Below are 27,382 nucleotides of genomic sequence, written 5' to 3' on the forward strand. Positions count from 1 at the left end.
GCGGCATCTCGTACCCCCCAGGTCTGCAGCGCCCTGTGCAGCAAGGAGTGCTGGTAATGCAGGTCAGCTCGCACCAGCTTCTGCCACTCGGCACTGCGCAGGGCCAGGCGCTGTGGACAGAGGAGAGAGCCGGCCGCCGCGGGCCCAGGGCTGAGGGGGGCTCAGCCGTGCCTCGGTCTCACACTTGGTTTGGGGGAGCTCGGGTAAAGTGGTTATTAACCCCAAGCCCAGCATCCTCCTCCGTAAACATGCGAACTAGTTCTTAGAGGGTTGTGAGGATGACAGTGCGAACCAGTATCAGTGTGAACATTTTTCACCCTGAAGAGGATGTCTGTGAACCGTTGGACCAGGAACTTTAGACTCAGAGCGTCCAGGAGGAAAAGCCTGGCACCTAACACGATGGGGACCTGCGAACCAGTCGTCTCATGAAACCAGCTGGGAGCTCACTCCACCTGCCCGGCCTCCTCCATACACTCAGGGGCAGGTGGTTTCCGAGGGACCATGGAGGAGACCAGCTGTTCGTCCCGAGTCACCCCATCAAGGCTCCACCCACCCACAGCCCCAAGCGGGCGGTGCCCGTGCCAAAGCCTCACCTCCCGCCACCTGGTCCAGGCCCAGCGCAGGAGCCACGCCGCGTGGAACCGTGCAGCCCGCACACTGCCCGTCCTTCTGTGGGGAGACAGCTGGCGCTCAGCCCAGACCCTGCGAAGGCCCTCTCGAGGGGCACCCCACTGCAGCCGGGACCCTGCCCAGGGGGTCTTAAATATGGAGGGGAATCAAGACCCTTTGGGAACAGCTGCCAAAGCATTTGGGCGTTCCACCCAGAACAGCACTCATACAGCCCAATTTTTGTGGACAAATTCACAGGGCTCTGTGTTCATGTGGGCACAGGTAACTGAGGAGGGGGTTCAGCGTGGCCAGAGTTCCAGAGGTGAGAGACCCTCGGAGCACAACGCGGATCAAGAGAGGAACCAGGACAGGACGGCGCCTGCAGGGCACACGGGGGGTCTGCCCTGGCCTCTGACTATGGGGTGTGGTGCAACTGCCACAGCCTGCCCCAGCCACGGACGCTTCAAGTGGCCCCAGTCAGTGAGCAGGATGGAGCTGACGGGCAGGAACTCAGGTCCATAGGCCCTGCTGACCAGCCGAGGTCCTGAGCCCAGAGATCCACGAGCGCCCCAGGAGCCTCTCACTGCAGCCCCGCTTTTGCTTAGACTGTTTCAACTTGAATTTCTCAGACTTAAGACCAGAATCCAGGCTGACACGACCACCTCCCACCCTGCACCGGCAGACACTCAGAGCTAACAGTCTGCTACTACAGTCAAAGCTGCCCCGGGAAGGGTTTCCGAGGCATGAGTGGCCACTCACTCTGTTCTGAGCCCTCGGGCGCCCTCCCTCCAGACACAGAAGGCCTTCCTGAGCTGCCCGAGGTGGTGGTGGGCACAGGCCAGTGCATGCTGCTGCCGCTCCAGGCGGTGTGCCGCCGCCTGCTGGCGCCACGTGGACCACGACGTCTGCAGAAGGTGCCGCTCTGCATGGAGCACGGCCTGTGGCAGGAGAGATTGGAAGGGTCACAGAGGAGGTGGTAGGGAAGCCAGGAAAAGTCCAGGCCACGAACGATGACCAAGGCGGAAGAGCTGGAGGTGCAGGAGCTGGATGGGCCCAGAAACCATCTGCAGACTCCAGTGACAAGGAAACAGATGCCAGGCCCTGCCCTGACCTCATGAATCCTGGCTGCAGGCGGGTCTCCCTGCAGCACGGGTCCGGGTCCAGCAGTGTCCTCAGCGGCAAGGCACCAGGTGCAAAGACCTGAAGCAGGCCCTGCGCGTCCCGGCACCTCCCTGGGAATAGCCGGGGGAACCACTCACCATCCTCTCTGCCAAGCGGTGTTCTCGATGCTGAGACATCTTCTGACACCAGATGGCAAACACCTGCTTCTCTAACATCTCCCTGAAAGAACCCAGATGAACATCAGGAGAGCACTCAGCTCCACAAGAATGAGAAGTTCCAATGACTGGATTTTTTCTCTTACATTAAGAGCCAAATAAGCCCAGGTGGGGAGCAAGGAGAGCAGACAAAAGCCAGCCCCCCCAAATGACCCGCCACGTTCCACGTTGTTTCCGGCCTCACCCACATGGCGTGAAGATGACTCAGGCTTGGAGACCCCGTTTCTTCCTGCGCCCCACGCTGAATCACCCACAGCGCTTGACAGGTGCAGGGAAAGCCTTTCCAGTCCCTGCTGAGCAGCCAAGCTGCTGCTACACACATCCTTAGGGGAAGCAGTTAAAAACAGAAGCCGGACCCCCCAAAGCTGAGCTGGGCCCCAGGAAAAAGAATTTTAAACAAGTGTTTCAGGTGAGGTGGACAGAGAGATGGTCTGCACCTCTGCCCGCGCCTACCTGCATACCATCGCGACACCAAAACCCGCAAAAGCAGCCCTGGGACAACTGGTCAACAGCCTGCAGGGGCTGTGCCTTGGCAAGGCCATCAGGACTGACGCTGTGGGACGAGACAGCGACCCTGGCGTTTAACCCGTCGGACACACCACTCAGAACAAAGAGCTCCACTTCCTGCCAGGACACTGCAACCCGTCTGCCCTGGGCCTCCGCTCCAGCCACGTGGTACAAACTGGGACAGGATATGCACGAAGTTACTGTTTCCAGGCACCGCAGGTGTGAGCACCGAGGGACAGGGAACGTGCAAAGGCGGGCCCCGCTTCGCCTGGGGGCACCTTCTGGACACTGGGGACAGGGGAGGGAGGCCAAGGCGGGCACGACAATCTCGCTGGGCTGAGGCAGAGGCTGCCAGTTATTTCTGAGAACCCCCAAAGCACAAACTATCCAAGGGAAAAATCAAGGAGTGGACTGTACTGAAATTAAACACTTCCACTCACAAAAAAAACCCCCCAAAACACTGTTAATTCATGTCAGTACAAATATAATCACCTACTTTGCTCTCACTTAAAATAAATACTGTTAGAGTATGAGAAAGCCAGCCACATCCTGGAAGAGAATATTTTCAATATCCTAGTCCAACAAAGAACTGGTATCCAGAAAATATTTTTAAAATCTTCTACAAATCAGTAACAGTTTTTAAAAGACACAAAACTCAATTTCTTAAAAAACTAGGAGAAAGACTTGAACAGACACCTCACAAAAGGTATAAAGTGGTCAGTGAGCACATGGTAAAGGCAAAAGGATCAAAACCTGTCCGGTATTCCAAGAATGAAAATCAGCTCAGACTGAAAAGCGTAAATACAGCCCGACCATGCATCAGGTCTGGAGGACGGTCCCACTTGACGAAGCCAACCACAAGCCGAGCCTGCTTCCCCTCGGCCCCACGGCAGCTGTCAGGTGCCGCGAGGACCCCCTCGTCCTCAGCAGTGACGCCCAGACAGGCTCTGCCACGACCACTCACTCCCAAGGGCACTCACTGTGACAGTGCTCCCGAGTGAGTCCCCACCTCTCAACCCGCCCCGTGTGGCCTCAGAAACAGCAATCCGTCCAAAACAGACCCCTCTTTCTCTTAGAGCCCACTCAGTTACAAATGCTCTCCCCTCAGGTACGGAGAGCAGCACTCCAGAGTTCCCAGTCTGACTTGGTCAAACCACACAGGCCCTGTTTCTGGCTCATTAGGCTTTAAGGCAGAGACGTCACTTTGCCGACAAACGTCTGATCAGTCAAGGCTGTGGGCTTCCTTGATAGCTCAGTTGGTAAAGACCCTGGTTCAATTCCTGGGTCAGGAAGATCCACTGGAAAAGGGAGGCTACCCACTCCAGTGTTCTTGGGCTTCCCTGGTGGCTCAGCTGGTAAAGAATCCACCTGCAATGTGGGAGACCTGAGTTCGATCCCTGGGTTGGGAAGATCCCCTGGAGAAGGAAAAGGCCACCCACTCCAGTATTCTGGTCTGGAGAATTCCATGGACTGTACAGTCCATGGGGGTCATAAAGAGTCGGACACGGCTGAGTGACTTTCACGGTTTTTCCAGCAGTCATGTACAGATGTGAGAGTTTGACCATAAAGAAGGCTGAGTGAATCACCAACTCAATGGACATGAGTTTGAGCAAACTCCAGGAGATAGTGAAGGACAGCAAAGCCTGGCCTGCTGCAGTCCATGGGGTCACAAAGAGTCAGACATGACTTAGCGAATGAACAACAATAAGGCTTTAAAGAAATGCTATACATCGTTAGTCATCAGGAAAATGAAACAGCTCTCCACATACCCACCAAAATGGTGAAGCTGAAAAGACTTCAGGAACAAATGTTGGTGCTTCCCTGGCAGTCCGGTGGTTGAGAACCCGCCTTGTAATGCAAGGGACACAAGTTGGATCCCCGATTTGGGAAGCTCCCACATGCCGTGGAACAACTAAGTCCATGCGCCACAACCAATGGACCTGTGCTTTAGAGCCCGTAAGCCCCCGTTACTGAGGCCCGCAGGCCCCAGAGCCCGTGCTCAGCAACAGGAGGAGCCACTGCAACGCGAGGCCGGCTAGAGAGCAGCCTCCACGCGCCGTAAGCAGAGAAAAGCCCGCGAAGCAACGAAAACCCAGCACAACCAAAAATAAACAAACAAAACATTTTAACATTGGTGAGGATGCTGGAGCAACCAGAATCCTCAGGTTTTCTGGTGAGAGCAGAAAATGATACAGCCACCTACAAGATTAGGCAGATGCCCACCCTCTGACCCAGAAGTCTAGTTCAAGGTATATACCCAAGAGAAGTGGAAACGTACTCCACTAAACCAAAATGTCCACAGCAGCCTTAGGCACAATGGTCTCAAACTGGAAAACAACTCCTATGTTAAAACAGATCGAAACAGTGTCTTAGAGTCATACAATTGAATACTACTCAGCAAATTAAAAACAGCTATAGATACATGCAATAACCTGGCTCAATCTCAAAAACATTAGGCTGAACCTTAAAAGACTCGAAGACACAGACAGCAGGTACTGCATGATCCCACTGTGCGAGGTTCAAAAGCACGCAAAAACGAACCTAGAACAGCAGAACGCAGAACAGGGATTACCTATAATAGGAACTGACTGGAAAAGGCAGGAAGGAACGCTCTGGGGTGATGCAAGCGTTCTGTATCTCAGCTGGGCTGCTAGTTATCCTGGGACGCAACTTGTAAAACTTCAATCTACTTACTTAACATCTATACCTTTTACTGTATGTAAATTTTAGCTCAATTAAAAAAAAAAAAAGGCGAACAGTACTGCCTCATTCTAATATTTCACTGGCAGGTTAATAAACTATTATTTTTAGTCATAATTCATGAGATTCCATCATAAATTTAGTTTAGATTCTTGAAATATTTTTTTAAAATGTACCCCAAGAATTATGGAAAGATAGAACATACGCATTTTTTGGAACTTTGATTTGCTAAACTCCAAACCAAACCCATGGACATTAATTTACCCTAAGAGCCACAAATCAGTTCCAGGGTATGGATTATCCTACTCAATGGTCATGGCAACCCTGTGGGATATTGTCAATTCACCTCAATTTTACATTTGAGGAAACGGGGGCTCTGAGAGACTGAGTAACTTGCCCAGAGTCACAGAGCTGCCAAGTGTGGAGTGTGGGTATGAACTCAGTCAGGCCTGTCGGCTTCTAAGCCAGGTTCTCAATCACTTTGCCTTCTTGTGAACCAGGAAGGCAGGAACCTGAAAAACTAAGTTTTCTAAAAAGATCCAACTAAACCCAAAGAAGTAATTTCTAGGTCTTCTTCGCCAGCCTTCAAGCCTCCATCTGACTCCCTGCCTTGGTTCGCCCTCTACCCTTCTGTCTCGAGTGATGGTTCTAAACTCGCCCAAGGCTGACGCCAACCACATCCCTTTTGGAGCTCCTCTGGGCTGCTTTGACAGTGCCCTCGATTTCTGGTCCCCACGACATGCCAAAATACAACAAGCAAGCAACAGAACCAGCTCATTTGTAAAGGAAACGTGTGTTTTAGGTAGTGAAGCCATTTGTTGAATGCCTCTTCCATTAGAACTCAGTACAAAAACTAAGGCAAAGCCCCTCTCTGCAGTGGAGGGGGCAGAGATAAGTGCCAGCCGACACCAGCCTCTTTGCTTCGTGGCCACCACTACAAACACTGCCTTGAACTTAGTGTGAGGAGCCCAGGGTTCCGGCTGATCGTCTCAGACCAGCGTCTGGCGTCCTCCAAAGCCAAGTGCATGTCAACTTCTCCCAATGCAGGTCCCTCCCCTTGTGTCTGTCCTTAGTTGATGCACACTGTCCTCAGGGCAATATCCAAAACTGTCACCAGTTCTATGCACCTGCTCAAACACCTGTCAATGATCTACCTGCAGTTTCAAGCGGCCCCTCAGTCTGGCCCTCCTCATCCCACCATCCACTCTCCCCCACCTGCAAAGCCAGCCTCCCCAGGGCACACCCCTCAGCACCAGCTCTGAGCTCTGGAAGAACCTGTGCTGACACTCTGAGGACACACGGTCTGTTCTTCAGGATTGTTCTCCAACTGTCCCTTGAGTATCAGTCTCTCCTCCTCACCAAGATTTAAAGTTCCTACCAAGTCACAGGGCTCCAAAATCACTGCAGATGGCGACCGCAGCCATGAAATTAAAAGACGCTTGCTCCTTGGAAGGAAACTTATGACCAACCTTGACAGCATATTAAAAAGCAGAGACATTACTTTGCCCACAAAGGTCCATCTAGTCAAGGCTATGGTTTTTCCAGTGGTCATGTATGGGTGTGAGAGTTGGACTATAAAGAAAGCTGAGCACCGAAGAATTGATGCTTTTGAACTGTGGTGTTGGAGAAGACTCCTGTGAGTCCCTTGGACTGCAAGGCGATCCAACCAGTCCATCCTAAAGGATCAGTCCTGGGTGTTCATTGGAAGGACTGATGTTGAAGCTGAAACTCCAATACTTTGGCCACCTGATGTGAAGAGCTGACTCATTGGAAAAGATCCTGATGCTGGGAAAGATTGAGGGCAGGAGGAGAAGGGGACGACAGAGGATGAGATGGTTGGATGGCATCACCGAATCAATGGACATGAGTCTGGGTAAACTCCGGGAGTTGGTGATGGACAGGGAGGGCTGGTGTGTTGCAGTCCATGGGGTCGCAAAGAGTCGGACACGACTGAGCGACTGAACTGAACCAAGTACCTTCCTCCTGATCTAGCAGCAAGTACTTGGACTTTGGAATCAGGGAGATCTGAATGTAAACACTGGCTGTTGTTACACGGGTGAGTCATTTACCACTTTGAACCTGTTCTCTAAGGGCTGCTGTGAGAAGGAAATTATTAGTGAAGATGATGTCGTCACAGGCAAATGCGCTTCTGTATTTTCCACTCTCCCCTCGCACCACACCTACACCTCCGTGGCTGACAGTTAGTCATTAATGACCTCTCCACTGTATTCCCCTAACAGGTGGTGCAAACCTTCTCTGGGCAAGTCTGTCCCCCATGGGAGCTAAAAGGATGGAGTTCTGCCCATCCTAACTTTGTTGACAATTAATACTTTCAAGGCTTCAAAAAGTCAGGTCAAGGGACTTCCCTGGTGGCCTAGTAGTTAAGAAACTGCCTTCTAATGTGAGGGACACAGGTTGATCCCTGGTTGGGGAACTAAGATCCCACATGCCCCGGGGCAACTAAGCCCACACTTGCACCAACTAAAGAAGTCCACGAACCCCAATGAAGACCCCATCCATCAAGAGGTAAAAAAAAAAAAAAAAGGTCTAGCAGAAGAGGAGCCAAGCATTTCAGGGAAATCACACTCAAGAAAGCCAGCCAAGGTGATGCGACGTCCAACCACACTCTGATCTGGGAAGCTGACGGGCAGCTTTAATGCAGCTCACTGCGGCTCGTGATGGGGGAAGGGACGTAAAACCAGGGCAGTTCTCAAAGCACTTGTACACAGATGGGCAAATGTTTCCCCAGGGGAAACATGGGCTGTCTTTTCCCGGCAGATGAGCTCAGTGAGCCCACACTGTTGAAAATCCAGGAAGAACCCGGGCCGAGGGAGCTGGCAGGCTGGGAAACAAAACAAAGGGGTGCATGGGCAGCAGACCCGGACCCGAGACATGTGGCCGGGCGCGGAGAGGAGCCGCCCGGTGTACCTGTGAAAGCGCGCTGCCCTGGCCTCGAGGGCTCGCTCCTGCTGGCACCACCGCCAGAGTCTCCTCCACGCCTGGAAGGCTGCAGGGAGGGCTCTCTGCTGGAAGTGGCTGTCTGCTCTGGCCTGCAACAGCTGAAGTGAAAACAGTGAATGACCATTTGTACTTTACATTAAAAAAGAAAAAAATCTTTCAAGGTCACATTCTCAAGGGAGGATTGCTTCCGATACAAACACCTTTTAAAATGAAAATCATTCCTTTTAATTTCTGCCAACATGACAGGTGAAAAATGAAATGATAGGTGAAAAAGTTCCCCTTTCATTACAAGTGAATTAAGCGTCTCTCCATACATTTGACCCCATATGTGTGTGTATATATATTTATCTAACTTTTTTCCTATGGCCCAAGTATTCATCCTCATTGCCCAGTTTACTGACTGTCAGCATTTAACTCAGTGACATATATGGGTTTTTTGAACCTTAAACTTATTAGTCCTCTGTCATGTGTGTTATCAATTTTGTTTTCACCCCTGTATCTTTTGATTTTATAATACTTATTTGAAATACAGAGTCTTTAAATTTTTATGTAATTATAAAAGGCTACTTAATCTACCATAGGACCAGTAAAATCTACCATACGACCCAGAAACCCCACTACTGGGCATATACCCTGAGAAAACTATAATCAAAAAGGACACATGTACCCAATGTTCATAGCAGCACTGTTTACAACAGCCAGGACATGGAAGCCACCTAAACGTCCATCAACAGATGACTGGACAAAGAAGCTGTGGTATATAGATCAGAATAAAGATATATATATATATATCTCTCAGAATATTACTCAGCCATAAAAAAGAATGGATTTGAGTCAGTTCTAGTGAGGTGGATGAACCTAGAGCCTGTTACAGAGCGCAGTAAACCAGAAAAACAAATATAGCATATCTACATGGAATCTAAACAAAATGATACTGGTTGCAGGGAAGGACTGGAGATAGGGATGTGGAGAACGGCCTTGTGGACACGGGCAGGGAGCGAGTGGGAGAACGGAGAGGCAGTGTCAGCACATACACACTCTCAGGTGTCAGACGACAGCTGGTGAGAAGTCGCTGTGTACAGAGGGGCCTCTGTGCCGACCCAGAGGGATGCGATGGGGGGGGGGTATGTATGATTATGGCTGAGCTGCACTGTTGTACGGCAGAAGCCAACACAAGTTAAAATAAAAAAACATGTATATTTAAATAAAAAATAGGAAAAAAAACATGCTACTATTGTTCTGTCCAGTTTTAAGCTGGCTTAAACTTCAGAACATTCAGAAAACTAAGATCATGGCATCTGATTGCAACACTCCATGGCAAATAGATGGAGAAAAAAATGGGAATTTTCCTGGGCTCCAAAATCACTGAGGATGGTGACAGCAGCCATGAAATTAAAAGACACTTGCTCCTTGGAAGAAAACTTTCGATAAACCTAGACAGAGTATTGAAAAGCAGAAACATCACTTTGCTGACAAAGGTCCGTCTAGTCAAAGCTATGGTTTTTCCAGTAGTCATGTACGGATGTGAGAGTTGGACCATAAAGAAGGCTGAGCACTGAAGAACTGATGCTTTTGAATTGTGGTGCTAGAGAAGACTCTTGAGAGTCCCTTAGACAGCAAAGAAATCAAACCAGTCAATCCTAAAGGAAATCAACCCTCAATATTCATTGGGAGGACTGATGCTTCAATACTTGGGCCACCTGATGCGACGAGCTGACTCATTGGAAAAGACCCTGATGCTGAGAAAGACTGAGAGCAGGAAAAGAGGGCAACAAAGGGTGAGATGGTTGGATGGCATCGCTGACTCAATGGACATGACTTTGGGCAAACTCCAGGAGGTAGTGAAGGACAAGGAAGCCTGGTGTGCTGCAGCCTATGGGGTCACAAAGAGTTGGACACGGCTGAACGACTGAACAAAAACAACTACTATTCTAAGGATACATCAGTAGGAAGACATACCACTGACAGAAGGATACATTTGCTTCCATAATACAAAATCTTGGGGCGGAGGGGGAAGCATACACATGTGTGGCGGTTTTTAAGATAGAGCTGGCTGCAGGGAATTCCCTGTCAGTCCAGTGGCTAGGGCTTCCACCACACGGGGCACGGGCTCCATCCCTGGTTGGGGAACTAAAACCCCCATGCCTTGGCCAAAAACAGTAACAACAAATAAAACCAAGCCAAAAACAAGACTGCAAACTCTCTGATCTTCCTTTCCTTGAATCTGGGTGGACAGTGACTACTTTGACCAATGGTGAAAGTGACACTAAGTGACCTCTAAGGCTAGGTCGTAAAGGGCCACACAGCTCCTGTCCTGTTTATGGGAACACTCTTGGAGCCCTGAGCTGCAACAGAGGAAGTCTGCTACTCAGGGCCCGCCATGCTGTAAGGAAGCCCGAGCCTCTGGGGAAGGCCAAGCGTAGGCTCTCTAGTTGCCAGTCCCAGTGGAGCCCTATCTTTGAGTCATTCCAGCCCAGGAACCAGAGGAGTGAGTGAAGAAACTAAGCTAAATGACCCCAGCCCCCTGCCACTAGAATCTTACCAGCAGAGGCCCCAGTAACACGGAGCAGAGACCAGTCATCCTTGCTATGTCCTCTCTCAATTTTTGACCCACAGAATCCTTAAAACATAATGAAATGGTGGTTGTTTTAATCCACTGAGTTTGGGGTGATTTTTTTTACAGAGCAATAGGAAATTTCACAGCATGCCTACGTGTGTGTTTGTGAATATATGGGAACACACACTCCTACTCACACAAAGGAAAAAAATTATCAGGTTTACTCACCAAATGTCATCTTAGAGGCAGGATTATGGGTTTTTTAATTTTTTCTTTTTTATGTCTTTCTACACTTCTCAAATTTTCTATGATGTCTACCTATTGCTTATGGGCATTTTCAAGTATAAACAACAGTAGAAGCAATAATATAACAAATCCCCACAGACTTCTCACCCAGCTTCAACAACAAGCAAACGTTCTCGCCATTCTTTGTATATCACTTCTTAAATAGAAGGAAACGCATAATAAATTACATGTTTATCTTTTCCTAAAATAAAAGGAATTCAGACCACCTCAAAGACCACCTGTGTTCCTGGATATCTAAACCAAGAGAATAATACTCAAATTGTTAGCTACAGGTTTTTTAAACACAACAGCTGAGCAGGGCTCTTAGTCTTTTTCAGACCGTCCACTGTGTGGGCTGAGCTGGAGGCCTGGAGAGATAAGGACTCTGACCCTTGACCTTCTTCCAGTGCTGGGCCCCAGGGTCTAGCGGATCCCTGTTTTTCAGGGAGAAACTCAATAAGACCCTTTGCTTCTTTTCCACCTTGAATAAACATAACCTTTCAACTCTGGGGCCCACATTCTTTTTCTAAAAGGGCTCTTTCTTCATATTCTGTTGCGCTTGCATTAAATGACCTTGAGAGACCAGGTGGCAATAGCCTTTCCAAAACAGCCAAAGGGACGTCAAAGAATGCACCAATTCTAAGCATCTTCTAGGTGTGGAAGGCAAAGGTGACACAGAAACGACCCAGGCCCTGGGTCAGTTCCAAACCCCAAGCACTGGGGTGGTCTTTGAGGTGGTCTGAAGCAACCACTGGCAGCTCATCTGTTTGTTCACCACGCGTCCCTTGCTCGTCCCAACACTGGCCAGGGCCTGCCCGCGGCCAATAGTTCACAAGATGAATGGGGCAGGACAGGCTCTACGCTCAAGGAGCCTAGAGCCTGGTGGGGTGGACGAGGTCGGGGGCAGCCAATGCCGTGCGATAAGCCTGCATGTGGGACGGGGGCAGGGGCCAGGGCTGACACCTGAGCTGCCAGGGCAGCGGACAGACTGGGAAACAGGAGCAGGCAGAGAACACCCAGGAAGGACTGGCAGCTGGACTGTGCACAGCTGTGAAGGGCAGAGCGGAAATAGGAACAGTGAGAAGAGCAAACAGGACAAGCTCCCAAGGGAGTCAGTGTGATGTCCAAACCAAGGAACCAGCCAAGCTCCTTAGAGCCATGTGTCAGACTCGAGCAGCAGATAGCTAAGGAGGTGGAGAGGGCAGCAGCGAAATAACCAGGAGGAGCCTAGTTCGTGTCCCGCCCGTTTTCACCACGGGGAAGGCCAAGCAAAGAGCTGAGCAGCCCATGTCCTACTGAGGGCCTGCAGACATCACTAATTGAACACACACTTCCCTGAGCCCGATATGGCCTGGAAACCCACCCTTCTCAGTTCAGCGCTCAGCCGTCGTTAGCGCCCCCCATGGGACTGAACTACAAGCCCTGTGAGAGCAGGAACCCTGTATGCTTTGTATCATAGCTGCATCCTCAGGGCCTGGCTCAGTCTCAGGCACAGCAGCTGCTCAGTAAGTCTTTCTCCACCTGCCTCCTCCCACCACTGTGGGCACCTGTGTCTTACGTGGTTTAGCTCTGGGATGTGGGACTCAGGCTCTGGACGTTCCCCGGCATCTCCCGAAGGTCCCACGGGATGACGGGCTGGCTGAGGACAGTCAAGATTTGGGTCAAGATATGAACGGAATGGCTTATACGCTCATCGCCTTCAGAGAGCAGCTGTGCTGTCAAAGCACACGGAGGCAGGGATGGGAGTCATGCAGGCCTTCTGACACCCCTGGAGGGCCCTGGGGGGGCAGAGCCTTTGAGCTTTTCACAGTGCCCTTGCCTACAAACCAGAACACCAAGCCTCCTGACAGGCTTTCCCCAAGAATCTTGCCAACGCCAGCAGAGCCCGCTGAGCTGAGAACTCCGTACCTGCTGGGATCGCCTCTTCTGGGTGGACTGTGACCACAACTGGAAACACTTGCGAAGCGATGTCATTCTGAAACGAAACACAGCACCAAGGGAATTACTCTCCCACTTCCAGGCTTCTAAAACTTTGTTCCGACTTTAAGGAAGGTAAATCTGGGTGTAGGTACTTCTTGAGCAGTGCAGGGACCTCAGGGGTACCATTCTAGCAGAGAAGGAAATAATCTGATTTCAGACATGAAATCCACCAACCCCTGATTTTGGACTGTGGCCTGCCCCCCAAAATTTAACAGCTTTCTTGTAAACCTAATTGGACCACCAAGGACAGTGGACTTGGAATTAGGTAATACGTATGAAATCCCCCAAATATGCTGAACTTTCTGGTTTTATGGCCAAACTCTGGGGTCTTTTAGGACCATGTTGGTCTGTGACATGCCTTCACAGTAATACTGAGATTGAGAACCACACTCAACTTTGTAAAACAGGATTTATAATAGTGATATATCCTGACAGCTCCAATCTGAGTTGGCTAAACACTGGGATTCTTACTGACTCATTAAAAAGTGCTCCAAAATTGGACCCATAGCTATGCAAATTAAGTTATACTCTTGGGGGAGGGTTTATTGAACATGTCTTGCAGCAAAAAAGTGAATAAAAAGTAATAAAAAATTTTTTAGAAAGCGGATTCCCTGGCAATCCAGTGGTCAGGGCTCCTCACTCTCACTGCTGAGGACCCTGGTTCAATCCCTGGTGGGGGAATTAAAACTTCCACAAGCCACGAGGGGCGGTCAGAAAAAATAAAAAGTGAACAGTGGTTCCCTCTTTAGAATAAGACTAAGCCGTTGAAGGAAGGAGTCCAGGCACTCTTTACTTTTCACTTTCTACTTCTTTTCTATACATTCTGAGTTTTCCCTGTGGACGTGTGGAGCTTTCATTTGCTTAAACTGAATGTTTAACTGAGGACATGCTTCACACCCTCCAAGACCAAGCCACGCACACCCACCTGCCTGGGACGTCTCTGTAACCCTACCGATGCCTAAATTCCAAGACGGGGCGTCACTGACGCCTGAAAACTGAGGCACTGGTGGCCAAGCACCAGCACAAGCGTTCCTCATCCCAGCCTCCCACCCCGTCCACCAAAAGGAAGAGGCAGCGCAGGAACCACTGGTCCACGGCAGGGCCTTTCCAAATCTGCACAGTAACGTGGGGAAGGGCGAGTGATGACTCCTGGAGACCAGCAAGAAAGTCACAGCGGGCCCCTGGGGAGCCTGCAGGCCACGTCCCTACCTGCTGTGGTCCCAGGCAGCACGCAGGAAGGGCAGCTGCTCTCTCTCCTCCCTCTGCTCGAGCCGCGACTGCCAGAAGTCCCAGAACCTGTGCAGCAGCTGAAGCAAAACAAGAAGGAAATGGAAGTTCATTAACGCAAAACGATCTCTCCTGACCCATTAGGTAGTGAATCTGTAACTCCAGAAGACGCAGGAATTACCTCAATTTGGAACACCTGACATGTAACAGACTTGAAAATAATTACGGCCAAACTATATGGAACTATTCTGGGCCAACATAAAACAAACAGCTAGATCTATCAGATCTGTAGAAATCAAAATGAAGAAGCTGTTCCTAATCGGAGCCTCATGGAGGCCAACACCATTTTAGAAATTAAAACTGATCTTATCACTTATCACTACTTATGAATCTTTTGTGACCCCATGGGCCGCAGCCCACCATGCTCCTCTGCCTGTGGGATTTCCCAGGGAAGAATTATGGAGTGGGTTGCCATTTCTTACTCAGGAGATCTTCCCAACACAGGGACTGAACCTGGATCTCTTGCATCTCCTGCATTGGCAGGTGGATTCTTTACCCTGGTGAGGGAAGCTCACTGTCTACGAAGTAGTCTTGCCAAAAAACATTTAACTTCAATCTAGTCAAGCCCTTCGGAGAAGGCAATGGCACCCCACTCCAGTACTCTTGCCTGGAAAATCCCATGGACGGAGGAGCCTGGTAGGCTATAGTCCATGGGGTCGCTAAGAGTCGGACACGACTGAGCGACTTCACTTTAACTTTTCCCTTTCATGCACTGGAGAAGGAAATGGCAATCCACTCCAGTATTCTTGCCTGGAGAATCCTAGGGATGGCGGAGCCTGGTGGGCTGCCGTCTATAGGGTCGCACACAGTCGGACACGACTGAAGCGACTTAGCAGCAGCAGCAGCAGCAGTCAAGCCCTTAGATCTAATTTCCAGTTCATAAGAGCTACATAAGAAAAATGGAAATCAAATGACATCAAAAGTAAACAGAAAAATGGAGAAGAGGAAGACTGTACAAAATAACTGGTCTTCCTTTTCAAAAAGTCAATGTCATTAAAAATACATATATACATTATGCTAAGTGAAATGAGCCAGTCACAAAAGGGCAAATTCTATAAATATGAGGTACCTGGAACAGTCAAATTCACAGAGACAGGAAGGAGACTGGTGGTTGCCAGGGGCTAGGGGAGGTGGAGGAGACTGGGATTTATTGTTTTGGTTCTGCAAGATGAAAGGATTCTGGAGATGGATGATGGCTGCACAGTAATGTCAATGTACTTAATGCCACTGAACTGTACACTTAAATTTTGTGTGTTTTACCACAATTAAAAAATAAACACATTAAACAAAAGAAACAGGGAGTGGGGGTAGCTTATTGATTTATTAGAGTCTTAAGAGGCATAACCCAATGTAGTAAGTCATCAATTTTTAATTGAATCCTGGCTTGTAAAAAACAACTATAAACACATTTGGGTCAGGGGCAAATGAATTTGAATATGTGCTCGGTATTGGTTAATATTGGGCTCCTCAGGTGGCGCTAGTGGTAAAGAATCTGCCTGCCAATGCAGGAGATACAGGTTCGCTCCCTGGATTGGGACGATCCCCTGGAGTAAGAAATGGCAACCCACTCCAGTATTCTTGCCTGGAAAACCCCATGGACAGAGGAGCCTGGCGGGCTACAGTCCAAGGGGTTGCAAAGAGTTGACATGACTGCGTGACTGGGCACACACTGGTTAGCATTAGAGCGTTACTGTCCGTTTGTCAGGGATGATAATGATATTGTGGTTCCAGAGCAAAATGTTCTTATTTGGGGGCAATGCATACTGAAATATTTAGATGTAAAACGTCATAACATCTGTAATTTCCTTTGAAATGACTCAAAAAAAAAAAGGCAAATGTTAACAGTTGAACTTAAATGGTAAACTGCGGTTTATTATACTATCTTTTATATTTTTTCTGTATATTTGAACACTTTCACAATTAGAAAACCCCCTTCTACGCCCAGAAGCACAATTGACAAATGAAGGTGGAACGCTGGTTGCCCTCAGGGAGATTAACCACTGAAAATGCCAGACGCACAGTGCACACAGTGCCAAGGCCCCCAGGTGCAGGACTTGAGTATACTCCCCAGGTCAGGGCTGAATCCACAGTCCTTGACCTCTGATTCAACCACCGATTTTTTTTTTAAGCAAACAGATAAAAAATGGCATTACATAAGAGAAAAACAAGAGTTTCTCTATCCTCTGGTATGGATCACTGAAGAAGATGAACCTGAACGTTTTGGAGTCTCAAGATCTGAACAAATCTCTAAGCACAAAGGTTAAAAAAAGAGAGAAAGAAGGGCCATCAGAAGAGGTGCCTTAGTACAGAAGAGGGCCTCACCACAACATCACGCTGCTGGTGAGCAAGATTCCTTCTTATGCGTTGGAGACGGGCATGGGTCACGTTGTCCTTCAGGGCTTTAAAGCAAAATTGCTGTGAAAAGAACAGACACCAGTCAGTAGTGTGCCTGTAACAGTGAGCTCGATGCCGGAGAAGGTGGTGAGAAGCTCAGCCATGGCTGTTCACAGATGCTCCCAGGTCCCAGACAGTGTTTCTCTGCTTTGAGATTCAGTTAGGAGCCTGATGCAAGCCAGCCCACACAGCAGGCGCTTAATAAACAGTAGGCACTAAATAAGCACTCCCTGTTGCCCATAAGTACTGCACACACAGCAGCCAACCACCCTCACTCTGACCAGGAGTCCCTGTGACCCACACAGAAACACCAGACAAAGCTCAAAGTATCACCACCGCCTCTCAGAAGAGATACAGACTTGCAGCTTACGGTGGGTTTACTTCTATTTGTCTATTCTTTTACCATGTGGAGTCAACGTGTACACATGGTTCAGTTGCTAAGTCATGTTCGACTCTTTGTGACCCCATGGACTGCAGCACGTCAGGCTTCCCTGTCCTTCACCATCTCCCGGAGTTTGCTCAAACTCATGTCAACTGAGTCAGTGATGCCATCCAGCCATCTCATCCTGTCGCCCCCTTCTCCTCCTGCCTTCAATCTTTCCCAGTATCAGGGTCTTTTCCAATGAGTCAGTTCTTCACATCAGGTGGCCAACGTATTCAAACTTCAGCATCAGTCCTTCCCATGAATGCTGAGGGTTGATTTCCTTTAGGATTGGCTGGTTTGATCTCCCTGCAGTCCAAGGAACTCTCAAGAGTCTTCTCCAGCACCACAGTTCAAAAGCATCAATTCTTCGGCACTCAACCTTCTTTATGGTCCAACTGTCATATCTGTACATGACTATTGGAAAAACCAGAGCTTTGACTAGACGGACCTTTGCTGGCAAACTGACGTCTCTACTTTTTAATATGCTATCTTGGTTTGTCAGCTTTTCTTCAAGGAGTAAGTGACTTAATTTCATGCCTGCAGTCACCGTGCACAGTGATTTTGGAGCCCCCCAAAATAAGTCTGTCGCTGTTTCCATTGTTTCCCCATCTATTTGCCATGAAGTGATGGGACCGGATGCCATGATCGTTTTTTGAATGCTGAGTTTTAAGCCAGCTTTTTCACCCTCTTCTTTCACCTTCATCAAGAGGCTCTTCAACTCCTCTTCACTTTCTGTCATTAGGGTGGTGTCACCTACATATCTGCAGTTGTTGCTATTCCTCCTGGCAGTCTGGTGTATTTACGCAACTGCAGATGCAGTTTCGCAGAGTAAACAGAAGGAAAAGAAGTCATCTTTGGTGACTCAGGTGGGGGGACAGGGGCGAGACATGCTGGCCTGGCTCCAGCTCTGTCCAAAATGCTTCATGGGTGACTAGGCACAGCCCATGCTCCACAGGCTGACTTCAGTTTCCTGAGACAGACAAGAAGCTCCTAGGGGTTTTCACGGAGTGTTCTGTGGGCCCCCAGAGGCTCCTGACAGTGTCTGGAGGCCACCTCGTGTGGTGAGGGTGGAGGAGAGCAGCCGGCAAAATGGACACTATTCCCAGACCGGGCTTCGTCCACCGCACCTCAACTTGGATTGATTTTCAAGACTAGGCCTCCACCATTTAAAAAGGGGGCCTGCCGTGCCGACAGCCCAGGACTAGATCGCTGCTAAGGCTCCTCTGCAGCTCCCAACCCTTCTGACCCCACACCATCGCCGTCTCTGATCCAAAATTAAAATCAGGACATGACAGTGAAGGGGGCTTCATGACGAATGCCAACCACACAACCAGACACACTTAAAGAGCGTGACGTGGGTCGGGCCCCCCAAGAATGGATGCCGGAGCACGGCCGCGGCGCCCTCACCAGCAAGCGGCGCCTGTGGTGTTCTCCTGCCGCCTTCCACCGCGCAGCTTCTTCTGTGCACAGCAGCATGTCTGCCCAAGTCAAGGCTTGTCTCAACAAGGTCCTGCCCCAGCCCAGTGCGACCCATCCCAAGGGTCCCGGCTGCAGGGGATGACGGGCGAGCCCGGAGGGCTGGTGTCGGCCTCGTCTCGCCTGATGACCCAGGGAAGAGAGGATTGAGGGGCACCACCATGTGAGTTATTTATCTGCCTTTCTCCCCTCTGATGCCTGCTTCGTGAGGGGCAAAAATAGTCACGATAAACTGCTACCAGTCGGAGTAAACATTTCAAAATCCCAGCAGAACCTGCTCCGAGCTTTCCCACACTCTCTGTTTTGGCAGCACAATCTGGTCAGATGTCTGAGCTAAAACCCTTGGAGTTATTTTCAGTCCTTTTCTCCTCCTACCCCTCTATCTCTCAGCTGCCAAGTCCATCTGCTCCCCTCCTTGTCTCTGCGTTCTGTCCCCACCCCCAGCACTGGGCCGTGCACCAGACTCGGTCCCCTATGCCAGCTTCACTCCCACCATTGAGCATCGTCCTTCCGAAAATACAGATCTGCTGCATCGCTTCTCAAAAACCTGCAGGGGATCCTCAGTGTCCCGGGATGAAGCCCAGATTCCTGACCAGCTACACAAGGGCCCCACGAGCCGGTCCCCAGCCCGTACCTGCCTGCCCCTAACACCCCACAAGGCACTGCAGACCCCGGTCACCACCCCTGGGTGCTCCTCCTCATCCACACCTGCATGAATGCCACTCCTTACACCCGAACCGCCTCTCCCGATTCCTGTCGGGAGAACGTGTCAGCTCCCAAGGCCTAAATTCAGCTCAAACATCAATTACCTCCTCGGCTAGGTCTCCACAGCGGCTCTAGCAGGACTTAATACAAATCTTTATGATTTGTACTTATCACGCCACATTTACACAGACTGGTTTTCATGTCTATTTTCCCCAGCTGACAATGAGCTTTTAAGTCTCTAGGTTTCCCTGTGTCCCAGAACTTGGGCAGGAGTTTAAAACAAGAGTTCAGTGAACAAACAAAAATGTGACTGAATACCCAGGGCCGTCCAAATCCCAAACCTGGGCACAGACTGGGGCAGGGGCAGGGACTAAGAAAGGGCACTGGAGTCAGAAGCCTGGCTCTGCCAGTGACATGGAAAAGCACTCAGCATCCCCGACTCTGCTTCCTCATCTGTGAGGTGGAGATGGTGACACCCACTCCACAGGGCTGCTGTGAGGGTTAAGGAGATAATCACAGTGTCTGCACGTAGCAACAGCTCAGGGAACGGAAGCTGGGCGCATAACAACATGGCCGCCAAGGACAGAAGGCTTTCTGAAACAGAAGTGAAATTGAACAAATTTCTGAAGCAGAAATGGCATAGCTATTTCCACCATCTAATGGGCAGGAAGGAAAGGATGAAATGATAACAAAATCAGGGCAGCGGGAATGCTTCTGGCAGGGAGGAGAGGGAATACAGTCAGGGAGGAGCAGCCTGGGGTGTGTGCGATGTTCTACCGAGTGCTCATTTTACTATTATTCTTTCAACTACAAATGTTTGTTATACACACTCCTTGGTATGAGTATTCCCAGAATGGAACAAACATTTTTTTAAAAAAAGCCGACCAGAGATCAGGACTGTCCAAAACTGCTGGGCAATCATTTCCCACGTATCTCCTGACTGTCTTACAGGCTGCCGGGCTCTCACCCTTGGCTGAGCCAGCGGACAGGCCTGAGAAATGCAAAGGATACAGTGTTTCCAGTGAGTCAAGGCCCTCCGCAGAAGCGTTCTCCTGGCCAGCCCCTCCACCCGCGTGTGGTGGGCGTGCAGGCTCTCCCTCCGCTCCCAGGCCCGCCACCAGGCACAGAAGTGCGTCTGGAGCAGGGTGACGCAGTGGAATCGCTCCGCCATCTCTGCAACAGAGAAAGGAGCGTCAGTGCTGCCCCCTCAAGGCTGCGCAACGAGCTGGAGGCATCTTTAGGACGAGCTGAAACCCACCACTGGCTGGCAGCAGGGATTCAAGGCTGCTGCTCCACAGAGAACGTTAGAAAAAAAGGGTTTTGGACAGGGGAGGGTTACTAGGGACCCCTTAGCCACATCTCTGCTCTCCAAGAAAAGAGAAAAGGATTCTGTCAAAGAGCCGAGGCTCCTGGTTAGTGACTGAGGAGCAGGAACGGGGACTGCTGTTTCTGAAGAAAGCCCCGTTTTACTCCTCTTGACCAGCATTTCCCGGATGGGACTTCAGGGAACGAGTCAGTGACACACGACTCAGTCGACATGCTGGCAGAGGCGGCTGTGAGCCTTCAGCCAGGCTGATGCAGGCTGCCAGCTCCATCTCCTTTTAAGACTAACTAGCTAATGGCCTGATGAGCTTAAGGCCAGAGAGGGGAAGGGCACTGGTCCTGGAATGAGAATGCCACAGGTGAAAGCAAGTATTAGTCTGCAACTCATCATTAAATAGCTTCATGCCTTCCACTTCCAGGCTTGGGCATCCAGACAGTGGGTCCCTTGTCACTATTTTCAAGTGGGCACACTAGCTCTCCCAAGAGACAGTGCTGGTAGGCTAGGAATCCTGCAGGAAGCAGGAGAGCCTAACCCTGTGGCCAGGATTTCTGTGTGGGCTCAAGAAACTGAAGGACAAAACGTACTGGCGTTCATGACCAATTTATCGTCACTTCTGACCTTTTCCCTATGGTTTAGGGAAATCAAACCATCAGGACAGTGCTCAGAGAACTCAGAATCATAAATCATGCATCTGCATAACTAGGGACAAACAATCCAAAGGTCTGTTTTCTCTCTCTTTTTTTTGGCCACACCACACAGCTTATGGGATTTTAGTTCCCCAACCAGGGATCAAGCCCTCGCCCTCAGCAGTGACAGCATGGAGTCCTAACACTGGACTTCCACGGATTCCCCCAAATATCTATTAATAGAAGAATGACTAAGTAGATTAAGGTAAGCACCCCCTGTAAAACACAGTCATTAAAAAAAAAAAAACATTTATGGGCTTTCCCTGGTCCAGTGGTTAAGACTTCGTCTTCTGGATAGTTAGGAAGTCTGGGATGGATATGTACACACTGGTGTATTTTAAGTGGATAATCAACAAGGACCTACTGTATAACAAGGAACTCTGCTCAATGTTATGTGACAGCCTGGATGGCAGGGGAGTTTGGTGGAGAATGGATACATGTATATGTATGGCTGAGTCCCCATCTGAAACTATTACAACGTTGTTCATTAGGCTATACCCCAAAATAAAATAAAAGTTAAAAAAGACTTCACCTTTCCAATTTAGGGGATACAGGTTCGATCCCTGCTCGGGGAGTTAAGATCTAACGTGCCTCATGGCCAAAAAACCAAAACATAAAACAGAAGCAATACTGTAACAAATTCAACCACTTTAAAAATGGTCCACACACACAAAAAAAGTTTTATAAAAAATAACTTAAAGACACAGGAAAGTATCGATTAGTTGTATGGAAAAAAGCAAGATACAAAACTGTATGTATCATACTAATCATAATAATCGCAGTATTTACAGCATAATTAAAATCCTACTGAATTAAATACATTGAATAGGAGCTCCTTCTGGAGAATTCCAGTCCCTTGAGGGGACCGAGGACACAAAACATCACTGTAAAAACAAGTCAGACACAACAAACAGTGTATGAAGTCACTTATACATGGAATCTAAAAACACAACAGACTAGTGAATCAAAGGAAAAAAGAAGCAGACTCGGATGTGTGGAGAAGAAAATAGTGGTTGCCAGTGGGGAGAGGGCTTAATGTGGGATTATATGAGATTATGTGTGCGAAACTTTTGAAAACTGTAAAGGTCTATAGAATGTAAAGACTCTTTCATTCAATAAAAAACAATAATAAAGTTAAAAAAATTGAATAAAATACTGAAAAAACAACCAGAAGGAAATAAATGTGAGTCAAGGGTGCTTTACTGTCCTCCACGATCTCTTCTCTCAAAACCTGTGGTGTAACTGTTCCCACCTCCCACTAATACATGAGCATCCCCGGCAGCAGTGGGCATGGCCACCCTCCCTCTGCCCCCGGCGCCCAGGACTCACGTTTCTGCAGCCTCTTCTCTCTGCGCAGCTGCACGTACTCAAGCCAGGCCCTGAGGGCTCTCCACCGCTGCCGGTGCTGAAGGTGTTTCACTGCACAGACCGTCTTCCGTCTCTCCCTCCAGACAAAGAGGAGCTGCTCCTGCCACCGTGACCAAGCCTGAAAACCAGAGAAAAGACGATGATTAAGGGAGGCAGGAAAACAGAGGGGAAATACAGGTGAGAGAAAGGAGAAACCCACACACTGGAAAGGGTGAAATCAGAAAACGAGGAAGTGGTGATTCCAAAGCAGGTCGGAAGTGAGGGGGGTCTGGGGTGAGAGGATCTTTAAGAAGGGCATTCTGGGACTTCCCTGGTGGCCCGGTGGTAAAGAGTCCGCCTGCCAACGCGAGAGACACAGCTCGATCCCTGGCTGGGGAAGATTCCACATGCCTCAGGGCAACTAAGCCATTGCACCACAAATACTGAAGCTGTGCTCTACAGACTGGGAAGGGTGTGTGCTGCAACCACAGAGGCTCACATGGGCCCTAGAGCCCATGCTCTGCAACAAGATAAGTCACCGAACTGAGAAGTCCGCACACTACAACTAGGGAGTGGCCCCGCTCAGTGCAACTCGAGAAAGCCCTCACAGCAATGAGGGTCCAGCAGAGGGTTTGCCCTCACAGCAATGAGGGTCCAGCAAAGGGTTTTGTTCCCCGCCCCCCCAGATTAAGAGGGAAAAAAAAAGAGGAATAATAAAATTAATGAGTTTACAAGAAGCAAGGACAATCCAAGGCATGGTGATTAATTCAGATCTGGGACAGGTGAGGCTCTGTCTTTTCTTCCCAAGGGGGAGGAAGCCTGTGGTCGAGGCCTGTCTCAGCACGTGAGTCCCCAGGACACAGACCTACAGAAACCGAGCGTCTGCGGACGGATGCCCTTAAGATTATCCATAAACTGGCACCCTTGGGAAGCTCTTCGTGCACACCCTACTCTGAAGGTAACTGTCACAGATGACTTGATACCTTCTTTTATACCTTCATACCTCTGTAAACCTGTGACATCCCTTCTCCCTTCCTTCCTCTCAGCTGAATAACCATTTTTTCTATTTCGCCAAGAAAATAAAAGCAATCAAAAGACAATTTTCTCAAGCTCCCACACATCCCCCAGGGGCCCTGCCTTCTCTCCACACTCCCAACAGAGGTCACCCCTGCCACAGACACAGCCCATCTTTTCTTACCTTCTCAAGTTTATCACTCTGGCAATTACCCCTATTCCCTTCCTGTGTCATCAGCTTTCACTCTCCGCTAGATTTTTAAAATCAGCATTCAAACATGCTATTATTTTTCCCTTTGGGGATGTGACGACCAAAGCAATGGGTGGCCTTTGACTGGGCCCTGGATCCGACACTGAAAGAGCACGTGTACAGCTGCAATACGGACTGTAGTCTTGATATTATCGTATCAACAACACACTTCTTAGCTATGACAGTGAGGGTGTGGTTATATAAGAAAACATCCTCGTTTTAGGAGATATGAGCTGAAGTATTCAGGGTGGGGGCTTCCCTGATAGCTCAGTTGGTAAAGAATTCACCTGCAATGCAGGAGACCCTGGTTCGATTCCTGGGTCGGGAAGATCCTCTGGAGAAGGGAAAGGCTACCCACTGCAGTGTTCTGGCCTGGAGAATTCCATGGACTGTATGAGTCCATGGGGTCACAAAGAGTTAGACACGATTGAGTGACTTTCACTTTCATTCAGGGTTAAACTTTAAAGCGACTCAGAAAATATAAGAAATACACTGATACGCTTGAGAGAGCAAATGTGGGAAGATGCTAAGGATGGTTAACCTAGTGAAGGGAAGCCAGCATCCATCTTTTCTGTGATTTGGAACTTGTCAAAATTAAAAAGTTGAGGGTAAAAGATTACTGTCACACTAGACTTCACTCTTGGTCCAGTAATTAAGAATCTGCCTGCCAATGCAGGGGACAGAGGTTCGATCCCTGCTTCCGGAAGATACCACAAGCCTCGGGGCAACTAAGCCCGTTCCTGGGCCCGCATGCCTAGAGCTCATGCTCTGCAATTAGAGAAGCCACCACAACGGGAAGCCCGTGCACTGCAACTAGAGAGAGCTTGGGTGCAGCAACGAAGACCCAGCTCGGCCGTAAATAAATAAAGCTTTAAAAGACTATGGTCACACAAATACTTCCAGACGGGAATAGATCAGTGAGCCTCAAACCAACCACCCAACACCCCTCTCTAGACCACTCAGCCATCCACCAACACCCAAGTGCTCTCCTTTCCTTTCCAAACTCTTCACAAGGGCTGGCTACTTTCTCACTTCTCTTCTCCCAACAAGCAGGGAGATCCTCTCCTCCCTGGGTTCACTGAAGTTGCTCTTACCAAGGGCATCGATGACCTCCACGTTGTTCAATCCAAAGGTCAAACCTCAGTCCTCGCCTGCCAGAACGTCAGACACAGCTCATCGTCCCCACCCGGCCTCCTCGCCTCCGCCTCGCCTCTCTTCCTCCGCTGATTCCCGTCCCCTCACCGGGCAGGCTCAGGGCCACTGGCTTCACCCACTCCCTCTGTGCTTTCAGTCGGTCTCGTGGATCCAAATGAAACCTGTGTGCCGAGGACTCCTGAGTTTACCTCTCGGTGTGGACTCAAGGCTCCATACACACACACCCAGCTCCTCCCTGACACCCCCGCGTGGTCACGTGAAAGGCCCACCAGGCTGAAGACGTGGAGCTCAGCATGCAGCTCCTCCCCGTCTTTCCCCACAGACCCTCCTCTCCCCCCATCTTCCCCATCTCAGGAAACAGCAACTCCACTGGTCCAGTGACTCAGGCCAAAACACCTGGGAGTCCTCTCAGACTTTTTCTCTGAAGGTTCACACCTTATCTATCCAGTAGCAAAACCTGTTGGCAATACCTTCAAACAATACCCAGAATCCAACACATTCTTGCTCTCCTCTGGGCCCAGAATCTCTCCTGGAACTTGTAATCGCTTCCTAACTGTCCTCCCTGCTTTTATCCTTGATTTTCTGTGGTCTGTTCTTAGCACAGCAGCCAGTGGTCCTTTTCATTAGTTGTGATTGCTTTGTAACTTAAAGCTCTCCATGTTGCTACTTATTTTTAAATAACTATTTTTTATTTGGCTGTGCCAAGTCTTAGTTGTGGCACTCAGGATCCAGGATCTTCTATTAGGTTGGTGCAAAAGTGACTACGGTTTTCCATTGTTGAACTTTGCCACTTGATGCTGGAATACATTCTTAAATGTGGTTATGTTATACATCATTTTAATGTGCATTTCTTGCTTTATTTTTTCCTAATGACTTATTACTTGCTGTTTATTTTACATTTATTTTGGGCTATGGAAATGCTGTTAGACAAAAAGCAAATTCAAGCAGTTTTTATATTCAAGTTCAAAATGGGTTGCAAAGCAGTGGAGACAACTCGCAACATCAACAACATATCTGGGTCAGGAACTGCTAAGAATGTTCAGTGCAGTGGTGGTTCAAGAGGTTTTGCAAAGAAGACAACAGGCCTGAAGATGAGGAGCACAGTGGCCGGCCATCAACAACCAGTCGAGAAGATCATAGAAGCTGATCTCTTATAACTATACGAGAAGTTGGCAAAGAACTCAGCATCAACCATTCGAAGGTTATTCGGCATTTGAAGCAAACTGGAAAGGTGAAAAAGCTCGATTAAGTGGGTGTCTCATGAGCCGACCAAAAATCAAAACTTGTCATTTTGAAGTGTTGCCTTCTCTTATTCCACACAACAACAATGAACCGCTTCTCAATGGGACTGTGATATGTGACAAAAAATGGATTTTATACGACAACTGGCAATGACCAGCTCAGTGGATGGACCAAGAAGCTCCACAGCACTTCCCAAAGCCAGACTTGCATCAAAAAAGGGGTCATGGTCACTGTTTGGTGGTCCGCTGCCTATCTGATCCACTAAAGCTTCCTGAATCCCAGCGAAACCATCACATCTGAGAAATACACTCAGCAAATCGAGATGCACCGAAAACTGCAATGCCTGCAGCCGGCACTGGTCAATAGAGAGGGTCCAATTCTTCTCCACACCACCACCTGACTGCACGTCACATGATCAAGGCTTCAAAAGTTGAACAAATTGGGCCCTAGGTTCTGCCTCATCCACCAGATTCACCTGACCTTGCCAACCAACTACCACTTCTTCAAGCATCTCAACCTTTTGCAGGAAAAATGCTTCCATAACCAGGAGGACACAGAAAATGCTTTCCAAGAGTTCATCAAATCCTGAGGCGTGGATTTTTATGCTATAGGAATAAACAAACTCATTTCTTGTTGGCAAAAATGTGTTGATTGTAACGGTTCCTATTTTAATTAATAAAGATGTATATGAGCCTAGGTATAATGATTTAAAACTCAGGGTCCAAAACCACAATTACTGCTGTACCAACCTTAAAATCTTTACTGCGGCACACACGTGCCCTATAAACTGTTCTACATCTTAGATTTGGCCAACTGTCTCCTCCTAGTGTCTTTAAATTGTCCCTCTGATTCCTGTGTTTCCCAAGAACTGGTAGTAAGATTCCTGTTAGGCTTGGCTGGAGTCGTGCTCAAATTTTAGGCAGGGACATGTCTCAAGTGCTGCGGGCTCCTTCCTGTTACGTCACAGCGTGGAAGGCTGCCACAGCTTCAGCGACTGTTCAGTGCCAAGACTGTTCAGTGGCTTCAGATGGCATCAGTCTGACCCCTCCCTTATATTTCTCTGTTGTCTTTCCACTGGGTGACTACTGCCCAGATCAATTTTCTCACTGGAAGGAAAAATAACAATTATTCTAAAATACTCC

General features: G+C 49.0%; 1 protein-coding gene across 27 annotated transcripts in view; it reads right to left on the minus strand.

Moving 5' to 3' along the window:
- The window catches only part of SFI1 (SFI1 centrin binding protein), an 86,729-nt gene that overhangs the window by 12,470 nt on the left and 46,877 nt on the right, over nucleotides 1–27,382 (minus strand). For 15 of the 27 annotated variants that reach the window (XM_081542341.1, XM_081542342.1, XM_081542337.1 and 12 more), the window contains 10 exons: nucleotides 22,562–22,718; nucleotides 20,234–20,395; nucleotides 18,449–18,519; nucleotides 16,546–16,638; nucleotides 14,146–14,243; nucleotides 12,865–12,931; nucleotides 8,082–8,212; nucleotides 1,869–1,950; nucleotides 1,369–1,547; nucleotides 594–669 (listed from right to left, as the gene is read on the minus strand). In XM_081542341.1, coding sequence (XP_081398467.1) covers nucleotides 594–669; nucleotides 1,369–1,547; nucleotides 1,869–1,950; nucleotides 8,082–8,212; nucleotides 12,865–12,931; nucleotides 14,146–14,243; nucleotides 16,546–16,638; nucleotides 18,449–18,519; nucleotides 20,234–20,395; nucleotides 22,562–22,718 — 1,116 coding nt within the window. Of the gene's footprint in view, nucleotides 1–14; nucleotides 111–593; nucleotides 670–1,368; nucleotides 1,548–1,868; nucleotides 1,951–8,081; nucleotides 8,213–10,656; nucleotides 10,735–12,864; nucleotides 12,932–14,145; nucleotides 14,244–16,545; nucleotides 16,639–18,448; nucleotides 18,520–20,233; nucleotides 20,396–22,561; nucleotides 22,719–27,382 lie in introns of all 27 variants that reach the window. The other 12 variants (XM_081542335.1, XM_081542324.1, XM_081542322.1 and 9 more) reach the window with 5 other exon arrangements.

The sequence above is a fragment of the Giraffa tippelskirchi genome, chromosome 11, assembly GCF_054371585.1.
Source record: "Giraffa tippelskirchi isolate mGirTip1 chromosome 11, T2T-mGirTip1v1.2.pri, whole genome shotgun sequence".
Taxonomy (NCBI): Eukaryota; Metazoa; Chordata; class Mammalia; order Artiodactyla; family Giraffidae; genus Giraffa; species Giraffa tippelskirchi.